The sequence below is a fragment of the Bos taurus genome, chromosome 1, assembly GCF_002263795.3.
Source record: "Bos taurus isolate L1 Dominette 01449 registration number 42190680 breed Hereford chromosome 1, ARS-UCD2.0, whole genome shotgun sequence".
In the NCBI taxonomy this organism is placed as follows: domain Eukaryota; kingdom Metazoa; phylum Chordata; class Mammalia; order Artiodactyla; family Bovidae; genus Bos; species Bos taurus.
Genome location: NC_037328.1, coordinates 81513256 through 81537944, shown reverse-complemented (window position 1 = coordinate 81537944; position 24689 = coordinate 81513256). Strand labels below are relative to the sequence as shown.

Genomic DNA, 24689 nt, shown 5'->3' with positions numbered 1-24689 from the left:
GATTAATACCAAACATACTACTTTATAACCTTTAAAAATAGTTAATACTCTAGTTTTCTAAGTGATTAAATATCCTGAAATTTAATTTTTACTGGTTAACATTCTATTGATTTGCCATCATTTTTGCAACATATTCTCTATTGTTTTATATATATATATACACACACTCCTAATCGTTTACTATTCCAATAGTGTTGTTATGGGTATCTCTGCAACTACAACTTTACACACAGGACAAATTCCTAATGGAATTTCCTAATGGAGAGCAGGCAGAATTCTAACATCTTAAGTACTGCTCAGAGTCCTTCTGGAAAGGTTTCAACATTTACTATCCCATAGCAGTTCAGAGAGCATTTGTTTCCTTGATGTCTCAGAAATACAACTTATTATTTTAAAAGATTTATCAATTTGATAAACAGTTATCTTAAAAACGATACGTGAAGCGGAGCAATTTTTTCCACGTTTTGGGCAGTATGTGAAAAAAATTAACCATATTCTGTAAGGTTAATATTTAGGGTTTGCAATTTTTTAAATATTTATTTATTTGCACCAGGTCCTGGTTGAGGCATGTAGGATCTTGAGTCTTTAGTTGCTGCATGTGAACTCTTAGTTGTGGCGTGCAAACCCTCAGTTGTGACATGTGAGATCTAGTTCCTTGACCAGGGACAGAACCTGGGCCCCCTGTATTAGGAGTGCGGCGTCCTAGCCACTGGGCCACCAGAGAGTCCATAGGGTTTGCAAATTTATTACAAAGCAGCACTTTGTGAATTCAATAAAAGCAGCAAAGTAGTATCATGTACAGAGAAGGCAATGGCACCCCATTCCAGTACTCTTGCCTGGAAAATCCCATGGATGGAGGAGCCTGGTAGGCTGCAGTCCATGGGGTCGCTAAGAGTTAGACACAACTGAGCGATTTCACTTTCATGCATTGGAGAAGGAAATGGCAACCCACTCCAGTGTTCTAGCCTGGAGAATCCCAGGGATGGGGGAGCCTGTTGGGCTGCCGTCTCTGGGGTCGCACAGAGTCGGACACGACTGAAGCGACTTAGCAGTAGCAGCATCATGTACAAAAGTCCTACCTAAGTAGCAGCTGGACAAAAACTGTAAAGGTGAGTTGTTAGTAAATGTGTCCTGCTTAAATCCATGTGCAAAAGTCAATAGCAGGGCTTCCCTGGTGGCTCAGAGGTAAAGAATCTGCCTGCCAATGCAGGAGACATGGGTTTGAGCCCTGATTGGGGAAGACCCACATGCTGCGGAGCAACTAAACCCAGGCACCACAACTACTGAACCTGTGATTTAGAGCCTGGGAGCCACAACTACTGAAGCTTGAGTGCCCTAGTGTCTGTGCTCTGCAACAAAAGAAGCCACTGCAAAAAGAAGCTGGCACACCACAACTATAGAGCAGCCCCCACTTGCCACAACTAGAGGGAAAAAATTGTGCAGCAATGAAGACCTAGCACAGCCAAAAGAATATATAAAATAAAATTTTAAAATGTTTAAAAAGTCAACAGCAAATGACTGTTGCCTTTTTCAATGCAAAATTAACATTTTGAAAACCAGTGGTACGAGAACGGGTTAAATACGTATTCATGGATGTGGAAACCCTGGAAAAAAACACTAATTCTGGGATGTATAACCAATATGAATATTATGCCACCTCCATTAAGCATGACCACGTGTGACCATAATTCTAGTTATGATGACCTGACAGGCACTTCATGGGCCTTCTACAAAAAGGAACTTGTTTTTGTTGTTGTTTTTAAAATATTCAATCCCATGTGTGTTAATAGCCAAGCTCACAATTAACCATCACTGAAGCAATGTCGCCATGAGTGGGGTCAGGAGGTGAATGTGAACAGGAAGAAGAGCCGGAGCCAGGCACTCTTTGATGAACCACTCCAAGATGACAGTGCTCCCTTGGGCTGATGTCACAGAGGTGAACCCCTCCCCCCTTCTAATATTCATAGAGGGAAAAGGAAGTTTCAGCATTCATCCAATGAGTGTGGACAGAAACAGGCTTGGGTTTCTTCCTCATGGTGCATGGAGAAAGCTCCAGATGAAAGTGGCTTCCAGTTGTCAAAGCAGACTCTAGGGGACACAGTGTCAGAGACATGGCATCCTCTACTCCTGACTGTTTCAAGATACAGCTCCCACCTTGGTTTTGATGCCAAGGCTCAACATTTTTCAAGATAAAAAATCTCTGTACAGTCAACAAACAGATACCCTGGTATAAATTCCCTGGGGCTGTATGGATATGTCAAAGATCTGCATTCCCTGGTGGCTCAGATGGTAAAGAATCCACCTGCAACGTGAGAGACCTGGGTTCAATCCCTGTGTCGGGAAGATCCCCTGGAGAAGGGAATGGCAATCCACTCCAGTATCCTTGCCTGGAGAATCCCAAGGACAGAGGAGCCTAGCGGGCTACAGCCCATGGGGTCGCATGGAGTTGGACGTGGCTCAGCGACTACACTACTACTACTGATGCATCAACGATCTGCATCTTTTCAGAAAAGGTTTATAAACACAGGATTCAATGGAATCCAAAGACAAGCTCCCTTGGCATTCCCCAGCCCAGATTTAAAGGGAAATAAGCTAAATCCACTTACGTTTTAGCTTCTTCTCTTGTTGCATATGTGACGTTGACAACGGCAGTTTCTGTGTCTGTGTTGACTAGGAAAGAAGCAAAAACTACATTGTCACAGAAAAAAAAAAAGTCGTAGCCCTCTGGCTCAATGTAAATAGACTTAGAGAAAAATGCACAAAAATCTCATTGTTCAAACTTAAGAGTTATTTGAATTCTATCTTTATTCATGTGCACTCACAGTAATTTACAATCAGTTGTATATACATATTTGTAGTCAATTGTATATATAATTCAAAGCAGTATTTTCCATATTTTATCAACACTTCTGCATGTGTATATGTATATGCACAGTTTCTTTGGATTTTCATTTTTAATGTCTACATAAAATTGCAGCAAGCAAATGGGCCATGATTTTTGCCTAACCATTCCTTAATTGTTGACAAATGGTTGTTCTCAGTATTTGCTACCCTGAAGACTGTTGATAAAAAATCACTACTGTTGCAAATGCCACTTGATTTGTGTTCTTCTGAATTATTTTTAGTGTCATTTAGAAGAAAAATAATTGGGTCAAAAGAACATAACGCTTTTTAATGATTGTTTTCAAATTACTCTCCAAGAAGTTTGCATTAATTTACTGTACCACTATCAGTTTTATCTGCTATAATTTTTGGATAATTGGATATATATATATAAAATAATAAGAAAGCATTTTAATTTTAATTGTTTGTTCATGGATAAGGTTGAACTATTACAACATTTGTTCCGCTTTGACTGAATTCGGCTGTGTGAGTTAAATCTAGTAACAGTGTACAATGAATCAAGAAAACTGGCAATTCCAACCCACTTGGCCAAAGAGGAGAACATATAAACTCTAAGAGTGGCTAACAAGGTATCACTGTTGTGAGTTGGCTTATCTTGATTAATAATTGATACATCTTCTTCCAAAGTCAGGTGTTAAAAATGAATTCAAAAGACAGGACAAAACTTTCTCCATCCAAGTCAGTAAACTTAGACCAAAAGTATATTGGTTTCCCCAAAACCAACAGACATGACTAACTCAAAATCTTCTCCATTAAAACATTTAAGCTATTAGGAGACTTGGAAGTAACGGCATTAAGCAGAGCATAATTCAAGAAAACCACACTAGAGCTGCTTTCCAAAGTAATAGTAAAAGCCTCTAGTGCAAGGATTTTTAATTTTGAACCCATGTTAGAGCTTCAGGAATTCTATACTCACCCTCCCCACTTCCCTGAAAATATTCAAATCTGTGGGGACATGGATTTTTCTAATAATTTCCATACGATTTCCCAAAACGTTAATGGTCACTGTTATCCAATAACTTCAAAGCAGCTGTGGCCCTTATGGGGAGGGGTGCATACTCCTCAGGAAGGAACTGCCATTGAGACATACAGGCCACCAACACTGAAGCCAGTCCTGGCCTCGGCCTCGGAGTGTTCGTGTTGCTCTCTAACACAGAGGTCCTCACAGGACTGCACCTCTCAGTGCAAAATAGGGCGTGTGCACCCACAACCACCCTCTCTCAGTGCTGATACCCTGAATGCTACTAGGTCTCATAGTTACACTTTGGAGTGCAACAGATGAGGCTGTAGACCCAAAAAAGAAGAAGGGGCTGGGTTTGAACCTCCTGAATAAAGCTACCCACTAAAAGTCTCAGATTCATTCTTATTTATATTCTTTGTTCTTCAAAGACATCTGTCTTCAGGAAATCAGACCTGTGATTCTAGGAGGAACTGAACTAACTCCATTCAAATACTTTATTTCATTGGACATGAACACTCTATAAAGATTCTTAAAATTCTCCTGCAGAATGCTTTCCTGCTGAATCAGGAATTACCTATGAAACAGAACAAAACAACAGCCCAACACTTATACCCTACAGTCATGAGGCAGCTAGAAACTGGGTGCTTTCAAGGGCACAGGTGCTCCTGGAGCTGTGGACTGCCCCAGGGGCCTGGAGTATTGCTTCCTTGCATGGCACTGTCCTGAGTTTATAACATGGTCTTAGCCAGTAACTTGTACAGGTTCATGTCTGAAAAGTCATCTTGCCTACAACAGCCAATTCTTACTAAAATGTCTTGCATTTGAGGGAAATAACAAGAACTGAGAAAACAGAATCCTTATAAATCATGTCTTCTTTCCAGGCTCTTTCCCTTTACCTTGGTGGGCCTACCTCCCAACTTGGGGATGGGCAGTCAGCAGCATGAAACTGAATAATAATATTTTTAATATTCATGGAGTATAGAGCATCTGAATAGTTACTGCTTTAAAAACTATTACATTAACTATACTAGCAGATAGACTGCATATGAGAAAATGCATTTTCTGTGATTTTTTCCTAAGTGAATATTAAGTTATGTATGACTTCACAGTCTGTAAAGGTAAATGTTTTAGAAGGTAAAAATAAAGTGGCAGGAAAAAGAATATACATTTTCTGGGGATTTACAACACTGTTCCCAGGACAGAGGCTCTCAAATGAGTACACAGAAAAATCACTTGGAAGTGACTGTTTAAAATACAGTTTCATGACTTCTTCCCCCAGAGAGTCCTACTTTGTAAATCTGTCTATGGTGAGCCCCAGGAAACTGCATTTTCCCAAGTGCTCCAGGTGATAATGGTGTAGGAGTCCTACACCTTGAGAAACAGTCCAAGATATCAGGGATATGTTGTTCTTAATCAGGAAGAGGAAAGTTGTCACGATATAAATACAGTTACTTCCAAATGAATTAAGCTTCCCCCATCCTGACAGCAATTTGTCCAGTGCTTGAGTACATTACAGAGTATAAGAAAAATAGTCTGAAAACCATTCTTTGAAAAAATAGATATGGATAGACAGATACAGACATTTCTTACATACATGCAGATATACAAACATATACTCTAGGAAGCTTGCTTCAATGGAATTTAAACTTGTTATTTGTCCTTGGATTTGACCCAACCTTCAGAAGTAACAGGCAATATTCCTCTCAAAATTCAACAGGCTAATTTCAGCACTTATTACCTTGCTCCACGTTCTCCACTGTCCCACACTGAGCCAAAAGTCCATCCAACACCTGAAAAAGAAGCTTCACTGTCAGAATTTCAGGTCTTCATAAAAACAGCTAGAAATGAATAGATACACAGAGCTTTCATTTGCTTATTGGCTCCCGAGTAGTCTGTTCACTGAGGAAGCACAGCAGTGTTCTTAGTAATTGTTAACAATCATGTTCATGATGGTTGGAGCCCATTTGCTTTTGAAATGAGAAGCAGACTAATGTACAAAAAGCACTTCTCCTTTCTGAAAGATTTAACCATTCTTCCATCAGATTTCCTTTAGGGATCTCCTTATTTTATGAAGCAATGAGATATGTATATGCTCAAAGTTTTCCACAATAAAAAGTGTTTTTTTTCCCCTTAAAGTAACAAAAATGTTAGCCAAAACATTCTATTTCCTTTAAGTCTATTTTGATTCCATTTGAGTTGGGGAACATGGGGCAGTGTGTCTTTGAGGCAATAAGGCTACTCCTCATATTCTATCTTATTTCAATGTAACAATCTTGTAAGAAGTTTTACAACTCTGAAAATATGTCTTAACTGTTATTCACAACAATTAATTCAAAATAAACAAAACACTTGCCCAAACTAACAGAGAACCTTAGATTCTTATTGATTTTCAATTTATTTTATTTCCTCCCACATCATAATTTAGAAAGGTAAAAATCTTTTCTAAAATCATGGAATAAAAATCACAAGCAAGGCATTTATTTTGTTTAGTTTGTCTGCTGGTGCTTGGTTCCCGAGAAGACAGAACATAAGGGATCAAAGTGTATATCCAGCACAACAAAAGGGACGACTCTGACCCCAAACTCAGGGCAGATCATTCCCATTAGGGTGCTGAAGAAGGTGAAGTCTGAGGACCTCTAATTCCTAAACGTGAAAGGGAACTATAACAAAGGGACAAAATGCCCTGTTACTCCATCAGCAAGTGAAGACAGAGAGCAGGAAGATAATAAATACAGAAATGACATTGGCCTACCTCCCACTGCAGGTGAGGAGGGATGTTTCGAATCTGAATTTTCCTGCTCCTGTAGAAAATAAAAGCAAAGACATAACAAACAGGCTTAATACCACACTTTCTCATGTGTTAACCAAGGCCTCGGCAAGGGGTTTTGATTGTGAATCAAGAACATCTTGTTTTAAGCTAATCATCAATTTTGCCCTTTATGTTTGTTAGTATTTGCTTTATATATTTAGGTGATCCTATATTGGGAGCATGTATGTTAATAAGTATGATATCCTCTTGTTTTAGTCCCTTTATCATTATATAATGTTCTACTGTATAGCATAGGGAATCATACCTGACATCTTGTAATAAGCTACAATGGAAAATAATCTGAAAAAAAACTCACATGCAAAAAAACTGAATCACTATGCTGTACACCTGAAACTAATGTAATATTGTAAATCAGCTATAGTTCATTAAAAATTAAAAAACAAAAAAAAGAGCATCTTGTTTTAAAGTTTTCAATTACTTTGAAGAAAAAAATTAAGAACAAACCTAAGAAGTCTGAACAAGCTAAAGAAATAGTTTAGATGCAAATCTACCATTTCAATTTCCTATCAAAATAGGTAGAATTTAAATTGCCATATGTGTTATAATTACAGATTATTCCCCTTCTTCTCAAAATACATGGTCCTGCAACTGACCCTACCCTAAAAGGTACCTATGAGAAGTAAAGTCACATATACAGTGGGTTCAAACAAGATCTTTGCTAACACCTCAGAATTTCCTTTTAAAAAATTATTTTTTATTTCTGAGTAGGTAATACAGTCCTAATTCAAAAATTAGGACACTTTAAAGAGGCATTCCACGAACAGTCTTACTCATTGCTTGTGTAACCTTCAGTTTCCTTATGCAAATACTAGTAAATCCAAATATACATTCCTGTTTTCCCCTTTTCTTGGAGAAATATTTGCATATTCTACACACTCACTGCATCTTGGTTTTTTTTTTCACCCAACAGTAATATCTTTCTATTGATACACTGGCAAGAGAGAGCATGCTCATTCTATTTTACACAAGTTGGACCCACCAAAGTGCACTCGTGTGTGTGATAAGTTGCTTTAGTCATGTCTGACTCTTTGCGACCCTATGGACTGTAGCCTGCCAGGCTCCTCTGTCCGTGGGATTCTCCAGGCAAGAAGAGTGGAGTGGGTTGCCATGCCCTCCTCCAAGGGATCTTCCCAACCCAGGGATCAAACCCTCATCTCTTATGTCTCCTGTATTGGCAGGTGGGTTGTTTACCACTAGCGCCACCTAGCCCAACCCTATTGGACCTTCTGCCTTTTTTTTTTAGGCCTTGATGCATGTGGGATCTTAGTTCTCTGACTAGAGTTTGAACCCACACCCCCTGCACTGGAAACACTGGACCACCAGGGAAATCCTTCTCCTGCCTTTTTATTCAGAAGATCTTTCTCTTTTTCCAAGACATCTTACTGGTCTAATAACTCTGATTTAGATCATTTCTTATTTTTACCTAAGCTTTAAAATTAGATAGAAAAAAGAAAAGAAACAAGAAGATAAGAATTTTTCTGTCTTTGAACTACACGTTAGATCTTGGAAGGAAAACACAAATCACATTTCAATATTGGCGAGGTCATTTCACTGGAAGGATTTGGCATTGAGATCCCATAAAAATCCCCTTTGGGGGCTGCAAGAGTGGAGATGCAGCAGCCAAAGCATGCCCCCGTTACTTTTCCTCTCCTTTGTATCAGAGGTACCAAATAGTTGCTCTATGAAGTCATAAATTTCTCCACCGCTTTAATCTGGGCAACAGCCACAGAAAGCAATGTTACAATTCACGCAGAGAGAAAAAGGAGAGAGAGAGAGAAGTACATAGGCAGAGGAAATAAGAAACAAACAATAAAAGATCTGAGGGGCTCCTGTTTTCTCAGATTGTTTTTATTAAATTAAGGGAGGGCCATCCCTCTCTTCCAGATCCCATATCCTAATTCCATCTTATTTTTTAAAAATAAGAATGCATTCATGCTTTACCAGAGCTGCTTAAATGACTATACTATATAAGCCACTCTGTAGAATCTCTATAATCTTGTGTCAGGATAGGAAGGAGAAAAAAGAATCAAGAACTAATTTCTACTTCTGTGTTATGAAGGCTCATTTCTGACACTGCCTTTGGCAAGAGTTTATAATAAAATTGCTGACACCATCCCATACAGTGGCTCCATGGAATGCTCCACAAAGGATGTCACAAGCCTAACTATTTATAGAAAAGGCAGCATAATTTGCAGGAAAAATTGAGTATTTCTAAGAAAAATACTTTTGTTATCTCCAAGTATAAATAAACATTGACTCCAACTACTAACCAAGAATTCAACAGAAATCCTATTGGAAGAAACTTGTGCACAGACACAAAGATTTGAATAAAGACAGATACTAATGCTTTGTTCTGACAAAGAATGAAAATCATCTGAATATCCACCATTAGGGAGATAAATAAGTAAATCGTAGTACAGCTATAATATGGAACATTATACAGCTGTCCAAAAGAATGAAGTAGACATATGTTTGTGGTCATAGGACACTCATCTTAGAATACTGTAAGATGAGAGCTAGTTACAGATTAGGCTGATCCTATTTTACAAGAGTGCAAAACAAAACTACATGTCATTAGATGTGTGTATATGTAAAGAAAAAGGTAGCTACAAACATTTAGTTGGCAAAATGAGACATGTACTTTTTATTTTAGTTCTGGTTTGTTCACTTTTTGTAAAAATGAGAATACGTTCCTGTCTTATTGGTTTAAAAAATTAACAATTAAAAAAAATAAAATAAAATAAAGAAAATAAAAATAAAAAATTAACAATTAAAACTTCTACTAGGGCTGCTTTCATGAATTGACAAGATTCATTTTTTTTAAAGTATCCTGGAATCTGATTAAAAAATAAAGAAAACCCAAACACCTTACTTTCTACATGATTACATTAGGCATCCTTCTTGGAATCTTATTTAACAGAGGATTAATTTATCTGGCAAACTCCTTTGTTCACAGTGTATAAATAATCAAATTCCACCCAGTCCAGATGATCCCAAATCCTAACTGAATGGGTCTAAAATAATGACACTTCATAATATGTCACGTCAGGACTGCACATCAGGCAATCAGCTGAGTAAGTGGAATGTTCATTAAGCAGGGTTCTGGGAGAAAGCATCTCTAAAAAGTTAGTGCGTCTCATCTCTAACCTTAGACCAGGATGGAAAGAAGAAGAACTGAGAATTGATAAGGGGAAATGGAGCTCACTGTAGTAGAACCTGCTCACCTGGAGCTCAGTCAGGTCACCTGGGAAAACACCCTGAGAGACTGTTTCCAGATCAGGAGTGACCAGGATCTTTGGGATCCGCTAACTCCCATGGCATCATCTAGACACTGGTCATCTCGTCAGGGTACCTGGAATGCCCTACTCCTTTTCCCTTGGGAGGGATTTCTGTGTGCCCTTCAAAACCCAGCTCACATCTGCAGACAATTCCAGGGCATCTCCAGAAAAGAGTGGTTTCCATGCACTTTTAAGTTTTTATAACAGTTCCCTCTATGCTGTAATTACTTATCTGCTGGCACTGTCCCCTCTCTGGACTGGAGATTTCCTCAAGGACAGGCTTCTTGTTTACTGGTCTCCTGTCCAGCCAGGGGCCAAGCACACAGCAGAGAAGGAGGACAGGGAGCTCCAGGGGCTGTGAAAGCACTGCTGTTGCTGGTTGTAGTCTACTTACGATGCTGTGGGCCTTCCAGCCCCACAGGTTCTTTCCTTCATTGTCAGGGAGTAAAGAGGAGAGGGAAGACCTCATTCCCCTCTTTTCTTTAGAGAAGAAACCCAGCATTTGGCTCCATCTTGAACAACATACGTGGATCTTTCTCCCTTGAAATCCATAAAAACGTGCCCTGCTCGCAAACAAGCCAAATTTATACAATAACTTAGGAAAGTGATTGAAGAACAAAGTTTTTTAATCCTTTTTTCAAAAAAGGAATAATATCATAGTTCCATTATACTATAAATCAAGCTTCTCTACATATACATAATTGACATATCTTCTCATCCTCGCCACCCCCCAGAACACTTACAGCCAGCTACTAGCTGCCTGCTGGCCATCTCACGTTTCTCTCCTCTCCCGTCCACCCCACATTCGGCCACCAGTGACTTTCTGAAACAGAAACAGGACTGGTTGCTTCTGTCTTCTTTGAACGACTGTCACCATGTCCAAATTCCCACTCATGACCCTGTTCCTGCCCTGTTCTCCATCTCCGTATCTTTAAAATCTCTTGCCCCAGGAAATGCTCTAACTTTGGGCTCTTACCCTTCCACCCAAAATAATTTGTCACACCTGTAGTTTATATGTGTGCCAGGTCTGAGTCTTCAACACGCCCAGTCTTCCTTAAAAACAAGAGTAAACAAAGGCGGTAAGGAACATGAGTTTGATTTTTTAAAAATTTTAACTGAAAGCAGAATAAGACCTGCAGGTAAACCATCAATACAGACAAACAGGCTCTTTCCCCAAGGCTTTAGGATTCAGGAACTCAGCATTTCCCACTTTTATATTCAAGTAAGTCAAGTGTCTTACGTGCTTCTATTTTTTCTTCTCTACTCAGGCAAGAAGCTCAGCCTCTACAACATCCAGGAAAAGAATAATATCGCCCTACAACGCTCCTGTTTGGCCAGGGAACTGTCCACTTTGATGGATTCTATATTCTAGGTGATTGGTGACAACAGTAAAAACACAAGTAGACAATCAAATCTTAACTAAACAAAGAAACTTAAATGCAGCTCTTCTAAGGCTCTTCAACATATAAGTGAAGCAGGATACTTTTTATGAATATGTTATTATCTTTGTGCTGTAGATGCCTAGAGGAAATAGAAAGCTCTGAGTGAATTTGAGATAAAACTAGATGTCCATTATTACAAATTTCAAGGACCTGTCAGGAATTATTTTGTATGGTAAAATCTATTGCTTAAAATAGCTGGGCAATCAGCTGGAGAAGTAAAATCATATTTAATTGTCAAGGTGTCTCTGTGATTTTGAAGAACCACCCCAAACCTCTGTGTGTGTGTGTGTGTGTGTGTGTGTAACGCCTGCTTGCATGTGAAGTGGATAGTGCTGTAGTTTTTAGTTGGTCAATTAACCACAAGTCTGATCAACCACACTGGGAACTCTAGCGCATGCCTTAACCATGCGGAGGGGCCACAGTAGAGAAGAAAGTTAACATATATTGTGGAAACTCACCTCACAGGATCTCAGATTCCATTTGAAAATTAGGTGAGCTAAGGATCAGAAGATCTTGGGAAAACTGTAGGCAAGAGAAGCAACAGAGGAAGCAAAAAGGATCCTATAAGAGTGCTTAGGGGGTTCAATGACAGATACTACCCAATGAGGTCCCATCTGTTTCCTAGCAATTTTGAGCTCCATCAGATGACACATGGTCCTCATCTTGGAAGGAATCCAAAGCACCATGGAATGTGCATTATCTAGAGGCAGGTGTGCTAACCGACTCCAAGGACAGCGGCAGCGCCAAGACTGAAACCACCAGCGCTCTCGGCCACGCCTCCTTCTCTAGTGCTATGTCAGATTCCTCGGCATCCCCTGCCCTCATTAGTGTTTGAGGCACTTTATCTCCTTCCCATTCCTCATTAGTTCTGAAAGTTCTCCTTAAAACCTCTGGACATTTTGTACAAGGGACATCCTGTGCTAACTTGAACTAGGACCTAGGCTAGGAATGAATCAGGGAAGCAAATGAATCACCGGTGATAGCCATGTCCAATCTCCTACACAGCACTCAGCTGTCTTTTAAAGTAACCCCCACCCCAAACACACACACACACACAGGGCACAGGGCAAGATTTTAAAAAGTCAGTAGAACTGTTAAAGTCACTTTGTTACTAAATTATTAAGAACAATTGCCTCTGTCTCTATGGAATCTTAAAATAAACATAAGTTATTAGAAAACCAAAGGCTTTCAAAATAAAAACTGTTAAAAAGTGAAAAAGGCTTTGGGGTTTTTTTTTGTTATGGAGAAAAAAACGTGATCAGAGTAAAGTCCCTGTGAATATTAGCAGTATTATGGGCCAAATCATAAAAGGATTAAGTCAGGTATTTTTGTGGTGCAAAGGGTTTTGAGCCAGAAGAACTGCAGTTACAAACCAGTAAATTCCCTTGGTCTATAAACTTATGTCCACCAAACCATAAACCCCCAAGTGGCCCAAATACACTCATGCTTCATGAGAATTCACAGAAAGGACCTCCTGAAAGTCCACTACTTGAACGACACAGAAAAGAAATCAGGGACTATGATTAGCAATAGTTTGAGACCTTGTAACTTATTCATTTACCTCCCAAAGAGGCCTTGACTTTTCAAGAGGTTGCCAACACAATTCTAGACTTCCCCATTGAGAAAAACATCAAGGATTCTTCATTGTTCTTGAAAGAGGTAGAAGGAGAAAAGAAAAGAGTCAGTGCAATGATTAGATGATGATATGTTGGTGAGAAGACAGGTCAGGCTGCTACTCCTGGGCAAGGAGTGAAGGAGTCCCCCTAGTGGGTCAGGTACAACCAGTACCACCTGCATTAAACGACCACTGAGTTTCACTCCACCAGCAGGGTTCTACAAACCTTTCAGGAAGATCAAAATCATCTTCTGTTAAAAGGAATCAGTATGCTTGACTGTGACTGAAACCGCCATATACTGTTCTGGTGAAGAAGATAATCACATTCCTCAGAGGCTCACTATTTTAGTTCTTTAAAAAGGAAGTCAATATCTAAAATCTCTTTTTTGATTCATATTCAGTTTTTGTAAAGGGGGCTTCTTTTACTGAGGTAGTGGTAAATAGAAATATTTGAACTGAAGGAAGACCAAAAATCTTACTTATTCAGAGAAAATACTTATTTTTCTTTATCAAAGACATCTTTAGTAAATTAAAGCAAAAGCAAGCAAGCAAACAAAAACAAAAACCGCAAACCAAAAAACTTGACATAGAAAAACTGTGACCAGTTTTATCAAAGTTTGTGTACAATTCCCTACAGATAATACCACCTTTCCCACCTACCAAACCACCTCATTAACTCATTTTGTGACGATACAGAGAAACAATTTTAGCTCTAGCTTTACCAGAATTTCTCCATGGGCTTCATGGAACACTTGCCCATTCTCCAAATTATATTATTTGATGAGTTTATTAATGTTTCAGAGATATACCCAACATGTTCATCACTGTTTTTAGCAGAAGCTTTCCCTTAAACCACCACTACTTATGCCGTGTGTGTGTGTGTGCGCGTGTGCTCAGTCGATTCGGTTGTGTCCCCATGGATCATGGTCCACCAGGCTCCTCTGTCCATGGAATTTTCCCAGGAAGAATACTGGAGTGGGTTGCCATGCCTTCCTCCAGGGAATCTTCCTGACCCAGGGATGAGACCCATGTCTCCTGTGTCTCCTGCATTGCAGGCAGAATCTTTACTGCTTGAGCCATGGGTGCTGAGCATTCCATTTAAGCCTCACCACTCCCCTGTGAAGTACAGATTGGTATCCTCATTTTCAGATAAGTAAACTGAGGTACTGAGGAATCCCTTGCTCAGTCTCACAGCTGGGGAGCAATATTTTTGACTATGGTCTATAAGTTTAAGTCTTTGCTCTTAAAATGTCACTCTGGTATTGTTAAACCACCAATAACAAAACTTAAATTTCACGTATATATTTCAGTTCAACAAATCTTGGACAAGATATGCCAACTCAAGCAAATCCTGGGAAAATGAGTCTTAGGAACAGATTTCTAGGTTCTCCCTCTCACTGTCCACCTCAAACTTCAATATAGTGGCTCATTCTCTGGAGCCTATTATACAGAGTGAAGTAAGCCAGAAGGAAAAACATAAATACAGTATACTAACGCATATATATGGAATTTAGAAAGATGGTAACGATAACCCTGTATACGAGACAGCAAAAGAGACACTGATGTATAGAACAGTCTTATGGACTCTGTGGGAGAGGGAGAGGGTGGGAAGATTTGGGAGAATGGCATTGAAACATGTGAAATGTCATGTATGAAACGAGATGCCAGTCCAGGTTCAGTGCACGATGCTGGATGCTTGGGGCTGGTACGCTGGGACGGCCCAGGGGGATGGTATGGGGAGGGGAGAGGGAGGAGGTTTCAGAAATTAATAATTTAAAAAAATAAATAAATAAATAAATTAATTAAAAAAAAAAATATAGTGACTCATTCTTTGCTTCTTGAGCCTGGAAGGCTACAGTCTATGGGGTCCCAAAGAATAGGACATGACTTAGCAATTGACTAAACAGCAGCAGCAGCAGCTTTGCTTCTCAGAAGAATCTGCTGAATATAAATGCCCCCTAGAGAGGGCACTAAAAGTATTAACTACGGACTCCTTCACAGGATCAGCTGACCCCTGGTTGATAGCTCTCCTGGTGCAGGACTGGGAGCTGTGCACACCTGCAAGCCTAGCAGGCCTTTGCTCATTATCACTGGCCCCAGTCAGTGCTGTGCCGAACCTCACAGATAAGAGTTTGAGAACCCTCCCTGAAATATGGATTGCTGAATGGAATCTCAGAAGTAAAGGACATTCTTCACATGTGACCAAGTATAAACATGAATCTGGATTCAGGAGGATGAGATCTTGAAGGGTAAGACTGAGTGAAAGATCTCAAAGCCAGCTTATAGCTTTTCATGCAAGAAGTGAAAGAACTGTGCTGTGATGAATATTCCAGTTAACAAAACCAAGCTGTGTTTCTAATGAAGTGATTAGTTACCCTTATAAGGCCCTCAATTTATTATCTGTAATTAAGAATAACTGGGTAAAACCAAATACTTACACATCATATTTTGAGCCCAGGTTAATATATATATATATTATATATATATATATATATAATATATATATATACACCTGATGCAAGACAAATTACAATCTGCATGTATAAATGTTATCCTTGTGTGGCGCAGGGTAAATACAAAACCATCTTTATAAAGGCAAAGGGAGCCACATGCCTCATCACCAACACCTGTGCCATCCTTTCAGCATCTCTTCAATTCACTGTCAATTGATTTCCTGAGTTCTCCAAACAGCACTCAAATCTGTCCTCTTCCTTCCTTTACCTGCATCTTTTTTCCTGTGTCCATTTCCTGGAACAGAGCAGGTACTCAGCATCAGTGAATTCACCAGGAGTGTGTGTTGCTGACAGCTGGCTTCTTTTTCCTGGCCCTCTCCACCCCATAGTCTGTGTTCCAACTAGAAGAACAACATGTGATTCATGGAGACACTGACTGGTCTTCAACCAAGTCAATTTTCTCTCACTCTAGTCTATGCTTATCAGCCCAGGGCAACAGGCTGTTGACGGGAAAACACCAGGGAAGGTTGTTCCCGGCACAGTGGCCACTGCAAACCCTTCCTGTGATTGGACTAGAGTGACTCATATGGAGGTGGTGTCTCTTCCCTGAAGACAAGCACAATGGCGTGCCTTGACACACTGATGAGACAGTTTCACAACTAAAAAAAACTCAAGCCAGAAGCTGTGAGTCCTCAATGCCTGGGAATGAGTGATAAACCAACAGTCATTTTACTTCTGAAAAGAAGGAACTACTCACAGCAGTTATGATAGACTTTGATCTTATTCATTATGCTCAGGATGACTAAGAAAAATTCAGTGAATCTCTAATATAGCTCTAAATCCCAAGTAAGCAGAGAAAGGAGGGAAGGGTCCTCCCTTGTGAAGGAGCTTCTCCACACCGTGTACATCAATAGCATCCACCATCTCACACAAAAGGAACATGCCACCCATGCTGAGGGTTAGGTACCACGAGCAATCCATACCACCATACCCACATGTTCTGACTGGAAGTTAAATACTGGACATTTTATCTGACTTGGGGGAATAGGATGATTTCTAAGATTAAATAAAAAACTGTTTCATATTCATTTAACAGATGTTCACTAAGCATCTATTACTATAGCCAAACACTTGTTTTAGGTTCTGGGGTACAGTGGGGAAAAAAACAAAAATGCCCTTATTCCGCTTATATTCTAGGGAGCAAACAAAGACAACACTGACCTCCTACCCTAGAACTCTCTAATTAATTTCAATAAAACACGTAGTTTACCATGTCTAATTGGTCCCTTGATCCAATTAAATCCTCAAGGAAAAAGGCCATTCCTGCCTTTTCCTCATCATATTCTTGGGTTTTAGCTAGACATGAACCCAATGTCCTTTAACGCCTGTTTCTGCACAGTATCCTTATACAGTACTTGCGGCTAGTAAAGAGCATCACACGATCCTTGTTTCTAAGCGCGTGGGGAAGTTAAAGCTGAGGCAGGAGTTTCTGTGCAGAACGGCAGTGGGACACAGGCGCTGCCACAAACGGGTGCCTTTCCTTCTCAGCCAGCACGGCCCCTTAGTACCTAATCCTTGAGATTTCTTCCCCTTCTCAAAGGGGAGCTCCGGAGAAAATAAGATCAGAGGGAAAGTTCTGTCTCAAAATTGGGAGGAGTCAGAAAAAACTTCTCACACAACACTAACAAAAAAATAAAATCAGTTCATAGCATACAAAGAATAACAAATCTGTGAAGGTCTTCAATATCTCATAAAATGCTGATATAAAAAGGAAAATCATTAGCTCTTAGAGCTAGTATTACATGATTTAATATAATGAAACTTTTAAAAGAACTTTAACAGCCAACTTTCTTTTATTTTTTTTTTTTAGGCCATGCCAAGCAGCTTATGGAATCGTAGCTCCTAGACCAGGGATTGAACCTGGGCCCTCAGCAGTGAAAGCACAGGGTCCTAACTACTGGACTGCAAGAGAATTCTCCTTTTAAAATTCATTTTTATTTTATTGTCAAACAGCTAACTTTAAAAACAGATGAATGAACTGGGAAAGATAGCATATAAATTCAGTTCAGTTCAGTCGCTCAGTCCTGTCCGACTCTTTGTGACTCCATGAATCGCAGCACACCAGGCCTCCCTGTCCATCACCAACTCCCGGAGTTCACCCAGACTCACGTCCATCGAGTCAGTGATGCCATCCAGCCATCTCATCCTCTGTCATCCCCTTCTCCTCCTTCCCTCAATCCCTCCCAGCATCAGAGTCTTTTCCAATGAGTCAACTCTTCGCATGACGTGGCCAAAGTACTGGAGTTTCAGCTGTAGCATCATTCCTTCCAAAGAAATCCCAGGGCTGATCTCCTTCAGAATGGACTGGTTGGATCTCCTTGCAGTCCAAGGGACTCTCAAGAGTCTTCTCCAACACCACAGTTCAAAAGCATCAATTCTTCGGCGCTCAGCCTTCTTCACAGTCCAACTCTCACATCCATACATGACCACAGGAAAAACCATAGCCTTGACTAGACGAACCTTTGTTGGCAAAGTAATGTCTCTGCTTTTGAATATGCTATCTAGGTTGGACATAACTTTCCTTCCAAGGAGTAAGCGTCTTTTAATTTCATGGCTTCAGTCACTATCTGCAGTGATTTTGGAGCCCAAAAAAATAAAGTCTGACACTGTTTCCACTGTTCCCCCATCTATTTCCCATGAAGTGATGGGACCAGACGCCATGATCTTCATTTTCTGAATGTTGAGCTTTAAGCCAAATTTTTCACTCTCCACTTTCACTTTCATCAAGAAGCTATTTAGTTCCTCTTCACTTTCGGCCATAAGGGTGGTGTCATCTGCATATCTGAGGTGATTGATATTTCTCTCGGCAATCTTGATTCCAGCTTGTGTTTCTTCCAGTCCAGCGTTTCTCATGATGTACTCTGCATATAAGTTAAATAACCAGGGTGACAATACACAGCCTTGACGTACTCCTTTTCCTATTTCGAACCAGTCTGTTGTTCCATGTCCACTTCTAACTGTTGCTTCCTGACCTACATATAGGGTTCTCAAGAGGCAGGTCAGGTGGTCTGGTATTCCCATCTCTTGAAGAATTTTCCACAGTTTATTGTGATCCACACAGTCAAAGGCTTTGGCATAGTCAATAAAGCAGAAATAGATGTTTTTCTGGAACTCTCTTGCTTTTTCCATGATCCAGCGGATGTTGGCAACTTGATCTCTGGTTCCTCTGCCTTTTCTAAAACCAGCTTGAACATCAGGAAGTTCACAGTTCACATATTGCTGAAGCCTGGCTTGGAGAATTTTGAGCATTATTTTACTAGCATGTGAGATGAGTGCAGTTGTGCGGTAGTTTGAGCAGTCTTTGGCATTGCCTTTCTTTGGGATTGGAATGAAAAACTGACCTTTTCCAGTCCTGTGGCCACTGCTGAGTTTTCCAAATTTGCTGGCATATTGAGTGCAGCACTTTCACAGCATCTACTTTCAGGATTTGAAATAGCTCAACTGGAATTCCATCACCTCCACTAGCTTTGTTCGTAGTGATGCTTTCTAAGGCCCACTTGACTTTACATTCCAGGATGTCTGGCTCTAGGTCAGTGATCACACTACTCTTATTTTTAAAAGGATTCATTATCTTAATGAGGATTCACCTTAAGATCTCTTAACATCAATTCTGAAATAAGACAAACTAGTAGGGCGATAACTGCAAAAATATACAAATTTATAACCAGTTTTGAAAGACCAGACTTTTGCCTAGAGAAAAATTTCTAGTGTTGCTGACAGAAATGCAAGATTCCTTAGCTGTATCCTTCCCAAATTATGCACACCCTATCCCTACCCCCTGCAGATCCACAGCTCTTGACAGGTGACAAGGACACAGCAGTCACTCAGGAAATCTGAGGAATGAATGAACGTGCACAACAGGGCTAACATCTCTGACACTTAAACAGAGAATTCTTTCCAGCTGCTGATTCATGTTCTCTTCTGAGTTCCCTGTCTCACAAAGATAGTAAACAGAGCATCTGTCTCACTTGGTTCCAGACTTTTCATCACTTCCTCAAACCAGCATTATTATGGGTGGGTCCCAGCAGGACTCATCCATGGGAAACCGCCTGTAGCAGTCAACACCAGACACGAATAAAAGTGAACAGTCTGCCTGGCTCTGCAGGTGACCCTGGGAGGGCCTGCTCCCACAGCTCCAAGTTTCTTTTCCTCTCTCTCCTCCCTTCCCTGGAAGCAGTGCACAGTTGCCCCCTATGTCGACCCTGTTGCTTTCTTTGCTGGGAACTCAGTCTTCTACAGCGTGAGTGAGGAGGGAAGAGAGTTCAGTCCGTGCCCTCCCTCTAACTTCACGGAGTCCCAGCCTTCTTAGGACTGTGATCAGCGCCTGCCCTCTCTGCCCCTCTGTCCCTCACTGAATCCCAGGGAATTATGAGAAAGTGCTCCATAGACTGTGCTGCACCCTACACGTGAAGGCATTAGGCTGATGTTGACAGAAGCACAGCACCCTCAGATTCATTTCCCCAGTTTGGGTCCTGATGTGCCCAGGAGAGCCAGTGCCTGGTTCTCCTGAGAAATGTGAGTGGCTCTGACTTCACCTGATGAGTCACAACCAAATAACCAATCAGAAGGCGTCGCAGAGAGCCAGCACTGAACTAGGAGAACTCTGAAGTGATGTCACCTGTGGATTCAGGCTCAAAAGGTCCCATTTCAGGAAAATTTTGGAAGCTAAGACATACAACTGGCAAACCGACGGATTATTCTTCTCCATTTAAAAGCACCTTGTTTATTGTGCTGAAGTACGAGTGCTTGTGTTCCTTGGTGGGAAATACAAAGTTTGTAATAGTTAAGCACAGATACTGGTGGAAATGCAAACAATTTTATTTACTAATGTCCATGAGGTCTTGATTTCTTTTTTTTTGGCTGCACCATACAGCATGTGGGATCTTAGTTTCCCAACCAGGGATCAAACTGGCACCTTCTACATCCCCGCGTGGGAAACTCAGAGTCTTAACCACTGGACCACCAGGGACATCCCCATGAGGCCTTGATTTCTTAGAGGAGAACAATGATTAAAGAAGAAATATAAATTTAAATATATTCCCTGGGTTGTCTCACCTAATAATTGCTACCAGCTCTAGTAAAATATTTCATTGCTACCAAAGGCCACCATTATTTTGACACTGCAAGCAGCAGATGGAGATGTGCTGAGATGGCAACAGAAGACCACGGTTTGAATCCTGGCTCTGCCCTGGCAAGCTAACGGACAGATACTGGGCCAGTCACTGAACCTCTCTGGTTAATGCCTCAGACAGGAGGCAGCTGGGACAAGATTATAGGTAGACAAGCTTCTTTTCAAACCCAAGATTCATTTATTTTGGCAGCAAAACAAAACTATCACAAAGAGAAGGGAATGAGCAGAAAGAAGTGTCTCCTTAGGCTACAAACAGACACTGAATTTTAAAAAAACCATCCCAATAAATCATGCATTTTGTTTGCATCACAATTTTTAACAACCCAATAGATAAGTTAGCTGAATCTCCACAGTATTTTATAAACAGAATGGCTTACAATCCAAAAAAGTGGATCTGTGACTCTACCTGTATCACAACCCACCCCTACAAGCCACAGTTTATCCCGTTTCTTCTCTTTTCTACCTTATTGGAGAAAGCCTTATGTTTGTATTTTCACTAGTACCAGGATTACTCTTGTATAATCTCTGGTGTCTGGATTTTGAAGGTACAATGTTATTTCCTGAAATTTACTATGAAGGTATAGTGTTATTTCCTAAAATTTACTATGAATTTGCCAATATCTGTTGGATCACAGAAAAAGCAAGAGAGTTCCAGAAAAACATCTATTTTTGCTTTATTGACTATGCCAAAGCCTTTGACTGTGTGGATCACAATAAACTGTGGAAAATTCTTCAAGAGATGGGAATACCAGACCACCTGACCTGCCTCTTGAGAACCCTATATGTAGGTCAGGAAGCAACAGTTAGAAGTGGACATGGAACAACAGACTGGTTCGAAATAGGAAAAGGAGTACATCAAGGCTGTGTATTGTCACCCTGCTTATTTAACTTATATGCAGAGTACATCATGAGAAACGCTGGACTGGAAGAAACACAAGCTGGAATCAAGATTGCCGGGAGAAATATCAATCACCTCAGATATGCAGATGACACCACCCTTATGGCCGAAAGTGAAGAGGAACTAAACAGCCTCTTGATGAAAGTGAAAGTGGAGAGCGAAAAATTTGGCTTAAAGCTCAACATTCAGAAAATGAAGATCATGGCATCCGGTCCCATCACTTCATGGGAAATAGATGGGGAAACAGTGGAAACAGTATCAGACTTTATTTTTTTGGGCTCCAAAATCACTGCAGATAGTGACTGAAGCCATGAAATTAAAAGACGCTTACTCCTTGGAAGGAAAGTTATGTCCAACCTAGATAGCATATTCAAAAGCAGAGACATTACTTTGCCAACAAAGGTTCGTCTAATCAAGGCTATGGTTTTTCCTGTGGTCATGTATGGATGTGAGAGTTGGACCGTGAAGAAGGCTGAGTGCCGAAGAATTGATGCTTTTGAACTGTGGTGTTGGAGAAGACTCTTGAGAGTCCCTTGGACTGCAAGGAGATCCAACCAGTCCATTCTGAAGGAGATCAGCCCTGGGATTTCTTTGGAAGGAATGATGCTACAGCTGAAACTCCAGTACTTTGGCCACGTCATGCGAAGAGTTGACTCATTGGAAAAGACTCTGATGCTGGGAAGGATTGAGGGAAGGAGGAGAAGGGGATGACAGAGGATGAGATGGCTGGATGGCATCACTGACTCGATGGACGTGAGTCTGGGTGAACTCCGGGAGTTGGTTATGGACAGGGAGGCTTGACGTGCTGCGATTCATGGGGTCGCAAAGAGTTGGACAGGACTGAGCGACTGAACTGAACGTCATGTGAAATGTCAGGATGGATGAAGCACAAGCTGGAATCAAGATTGCTGGGATAAATATCATAACCTCAGATATGCAGATGATACCACCCTTATGACAGAAAGTGAAGAGGAACTGAAGAGCCTCTTGATGAAAGTGAAAGAGGAGAGTGAAAAGCTGGCTCAACATTCAGAAAACTAAGATCATGGCATCTGGTCCCATCACTTCATGGCAAGTAGATGGGAAAACAATGGAAGCAGTGACAGACTTTATTTTCTTGGGCTCCAAAATCATTGCAGATGGTGACTGCAGCCATGAAGTTAAAAGACGCTTGCTCCTTAGAAGAAAAGCTATGACCAACCTAAATAGCATATTAAGAAGCAGACACATTACTTTTCTGACAAAGGTCCATCTAGTCAAAGCTATGGGTTTTCCAGTAGTCATATATGGATATGACAGTTGGATCATAAAGAAAGGTGAGTGCTGAAGAACTGATGCTTTTGAACTGTGGTGTTGGAAAAGACTTTTGAGAGTCCTTTGGACTGAAAGGGGATCAAACCATTCAATTCTAAAGGAAATCAGTCCTGAATATTCATTGGAAGGACTGATGCTGAAGCTGAAGCTCCAATACTTTGGCCACCTGATGTGAAGAACTGACTCCTTGGAAAAGACCCTGATGCTGGGAGGGACTGGGGGCAGGAGGAGAAGAGGACAACAGGGGATGAGATGGTCAGATGGCATCACCGACTCGATGGACATGAGTTTGAGCAAGCTCCAGGAGTTGGTGATGGACAGGGAGGCCTGGCGTGCTGCAGTCTATGGGGTTGCAAAGAGTTGGACACTACTGAGCGACTGAAATGACTGACTATGAATGGAGTGTGAAAGTGTTAGTTGCTCAGTCGTGTCTGACTCTTTGTGACCCAAGAAATGTAGACCCCCAGGCTCCTCTGTATGTGGGATTCTCCAGGCAACAATACTGGAGTGGGTTGCTATTTCCTTCTCCAGGGGATCCTCGTGACCCAGGGATTGAACCCAGGTGTCCTGAATTGCAGATGATTCTTCACCATCTGAGCTACCAGGGAATGAATGGAGTGTAGGGCACAGCTAAGTAGGAGCTTGTCCGTTTCCTATAGATGTATATAGGTCTGTGAATGAGGAGACTATAATTGCCTCCAAGGAATTCCACTGATGTTATAAGCCACCAGATCAAAGCTCATGTTTCTACTACAAAGAAACAGAGCTCTGGCTCATAATTCAGATTCTGGTTAATTAGTATCGTACTGATATTCTGCTCATTATCGCAGCTTTGATCTAGACAGCTGTGAAAGCCTATATTCATATTTTTAAAGTAACACACTTTAGCAGCAGGTGAGAGAAAATTAAGACAAGGTACATGTATTGGAAAAGCAGCAGTGTTAGCTTGATTTAAAGAAAATACCACTAGATAATTGTCCAAGGCTCTTTCCAACTCCAATGGTCTAGGCAACAAGTGAGTCAGATTTCAAAGGCAAAGGGGACAGGTTGGGGTGATCTATGGTGAGACGTCAGGATGGAAAGTGTTTATATTACATGAAGCTTTTCCTGGTGAGTTTTATATAGTGATTCTGTAGACCTCAGCAAATCTGGACACATATTTATCACTCAACTAGTTGAAAACAAACTACGTTTTTAGAAATAAGTGTGACACAGTTCAAAAGGTACCAAAGCAGAAAAAACATAGTAGAAAAATTTATCCTTCAGGCCTCTAGTGATTAAAAAATCACTCCATAGTATTCTATACAAAAGCATATATGTATACAGTAGAACCTTGAACACTGCGGAGTTAAGAGCACTTATCACGCCACCCCACCCACTCTAACGCAGCTGAAAATCTGCCTATAATTTTTTATTCCCACCAAACTTCTATAGCCTACTGCTGACCAGAAGCGTTACTAATAACATAAACACATATTTTGTGTATGTATATTTTATGCATTCATGACATACCTTTTTCTTAAACTTTTTTGTATTTCTAGGATATACAGTTCATCTGTGAGGTTTCTTTTTTCAAATTGTCCCAAATCTCCTAAAAATTTTCCAATATACTTATTGAAAAAAATCCACACAGAAGTGAACCCACGCAATTCACATCTGTGTTGTTCAAGGGTCAACGGTGTATTCTTTTTACCCTGAAACAAATTATTAGTACTCTGAATATGTTTTTTTCACTTGGAGATTGTGTCATATCCATACTTGGAGCTGTTCTTTTTGATAGCCGTGTAACACTGAACTTTAAGA

At 40.6% G+C, this 24689-nt stretch overlaps 1 protein-coding gene across 2 annotated transcripts in view; it reads right to left on the bottom strand.

Moving 5' to 3' along the window:
- Positions 1-24689, bottom strand: part of IGF2BP2 (insulin like growth factor 2 mRNA binding protein 2) — a 171492-nt gene that overhangs the window by 35621 nt on the left and 111182 nt on the right. For both annotated transcript variants that reach the window (XM_005201476.5, NM_001192504.2), the window contains exons 3-5: positions 6618-6666; positions 5604-5655; positions 2607-2670 (exon numbers count right to left, since the gene is read on the bottom strand). In XM_005201476.5, the coding sequence (XP_005201533.1) occupies positions 2607-2670; positions 5604-5655; positions 6618-6666 (165 nt within the window). The remainder of the gene's footprint in view (positions 1-2606; positions 2671-5603; positions 5656-6617; positions 6667-24689) is intronic.